Raw genomic sequence first — 2,010 nt, 5'->3', positions numbered from 1 at the left:
AAATCCAGATCCAAGGTAAGGTGCATAGCATATCTTCGATAATGTCTCAAAGCATGCAAACAACACCAAAAAGGAAGTCGTCGGCAGCGGCATATATGATGCAGATTCACTTCATAAGAAGTAGGCCCATAGTTTGATTTCCACAGGAAGCTTTGAGCTCCTTCGGAACAATAGGCCGCAGCCCGCAAGATGCATTTTGGGATGTTCTGTACACTAGCCAATTATCCATCCTTCTTCGTTTAGAAAATTCGGTACAGATAGGATGAAAGGATCTAGAGTTTCGAGGGATCAGACGGTTCCCAAGCCACCCGTAAAAGTCCGCAGCGAAACGCATCATCCCCTTTCTTCCTCGTCGTGCTCCCAGCCTCCAAACGACCACTCTCCCCCGCTCAGCTCCCACCCTCGCCTCCCATGGCGTCTCTCCTCTTCCTGCCGCACACGACCCCCACGGCCTCCCCGCGCGCCGCGGCCAGGCCCAGGGCCGGGGCCATCACCTGCGGCCCGCGCGACAACCGCGGCCCGCTCCAGCGCGGCCGCTCCCTCTCCACCGAGGCCATCCACGCCGTGCAGTCCCTCAAGCGCCTCACCGCCGCCGACCGCTCCCCGTCGGCCGCCCGCGGCGCGGCCTCCGCGTCCCTCGGCCGCCTCCTCCGGGCCGATCTCCTCGCCGCCATGGCCGAGCTCCAGCGCCAGGGCCACTGGTCCCTCGCCCTCGCCGCGCTCCACGTGGCGCGCGCCGAGCCCTGGTACCGGCCCGACCCGGAGCTCTACGCCACGTTCGTCTCCTCCTCGCCGCCCTCCGAGGCCGCCGCCGGCGCCGTGGACGCGCTCGTGGAGGCGTTCCTCGAGGAGAAGGAGGAGGGGCGCGGCGGGCGGCTCTCGGAGTCGGAGGGGCCGTGGGTGGGGGTGGACGTGTACAGGCTCACGAGGCTGGTGCGCGCGCTGGTGGCCAAGGGCAGGGCGCGCGCGGCGTGGCGGGTGTACGAGGCGGCGGTGAGGAGGGGAGGCTGCGACGTGGACGAGTACATGTACCGGGTGATGGCGCGGGGGATGAAGCGGCTGGGGCTCGAGGCCGAGGCGGCGGAGGTGGAGGCCGACTTCGCCGAGTGGGAGGCTAGGGTCTCGCCGCCGGCGAGGCATCTGCTCGACGAAATGCGCGCGAGGGAGGAGAGCGACAAGACGACGACGCCGACGACGGCTTAGTATTTTTGTACTGCAAAGTAAATCGAGAGTGCACGAGTGTGATCATTGTATTATTTTTTACTGGAAAAAAGTAAAAATGTCGTGCTGCTTGCCACAGTTCATGTCCAGAAATTTCACAGCGAACAAGTTCAATTTCGACATGAATTTCCGTACTCAGGCGAGAGGCACATTCAGATTCAGGATTAGCTTGGCTCCCTTAAAGATTTGATGCATTTGCCTTTCCTCATGGACATTATTATTCATATTTCCTAGGCAATTTCGATCACAAAGAACGACTTCATCTTCAGGGGGATTACTCCAAACTTATATAAGTTAGTTAATTGCACGATTGGTACTCCCTAAGATCGGACTTATCTAACATTGAGATACATGGATCGAAGGAAGTACCATAATTGAGGCTCGGGTAAAAAATTGGTACCACTTCACGTTTTTTGCAGATCAGTACCTAGTCTGAGGCATGCTGCAACAAATCAAGGTGATCCGTGTTTAAACACATTTTGACACCGAAACTAATGGGCAGGGCCCGCTTGTCAGTTGCTGACGTGGCGCGCGGTGTGCATGTTCTTTTGCATAAAACCCCTTTGCATCTTTAGCATCTTCACTAATCTTGATGATGAGCATCAGCTAATCTTGATGATGAGGTGTACAACGGAAAATGTGGTGAGGGGACCACTGTGTGCGCTCACGATTTCTATGTAGCCAGATAGGTGGTTGTCGGTTTCATCATGGCGTTCAACGTGAACATTGTGGCGGGGGCCGGGGACAGTAACATGAGGGTTTTGGGTGTGCTGCTAGAGAACGCGGAGG

The 2,010-nt window shown here is 57.4% G+C and overlaps 1 protein-coding gene across 1 annotated transcript; it reads left to right on the top strand.

Annotated features, from left to right (window-relative positions):
• The first annotated feature begins 291 nt into the window (after positions 1-291).
• On the top strand, positions 292-1,382 carry LOC119275317 (protein THYLAKOID ASSEMBLY 8, chloroplastic-like). The gene has a single exon (XM_037556143.1). It carries the CDS (start codon positions 412-414, stop codon positions 1,201-1,203), a length of 792 nt encoding a protein of 263 aa, XP_037412040.1. The 5' UTR covers positions 292-411; the 3' UTR covers positions 1,204-1,382.
• Positions 1,383-2,010: the final 628 nt, after the last annotated feature.

This window comes from Triticum dicoccoides, chromosome 3B, assembly GCF_002162155.2.
Source record: "Triticum dicoccoides isolate Atlit2015 ecotype Zavitan chromosome 3B, WEW_v2.0, whole genome shotgun sequence".
Classification (NCBI taxonomy): domain Eukaryota; kingdom Viridiplantae; phylum Streptophyta; class Magnoliopsida; order Poales; family Poaceae; genus Triticum; species Triticum dicoccoides.
This window is presented reverse-complemented; position numbering and strand designations above follow the sequence as displayed.

Coding starts and splice junctions, on each gene's coding strand:
- LOC119275317 (XM_037556143.1), top strand. CDS start 412: ATGGCGTCTCTCCTCTTCCTGCCGCACACGACCCCCACGGCCTCCCCG.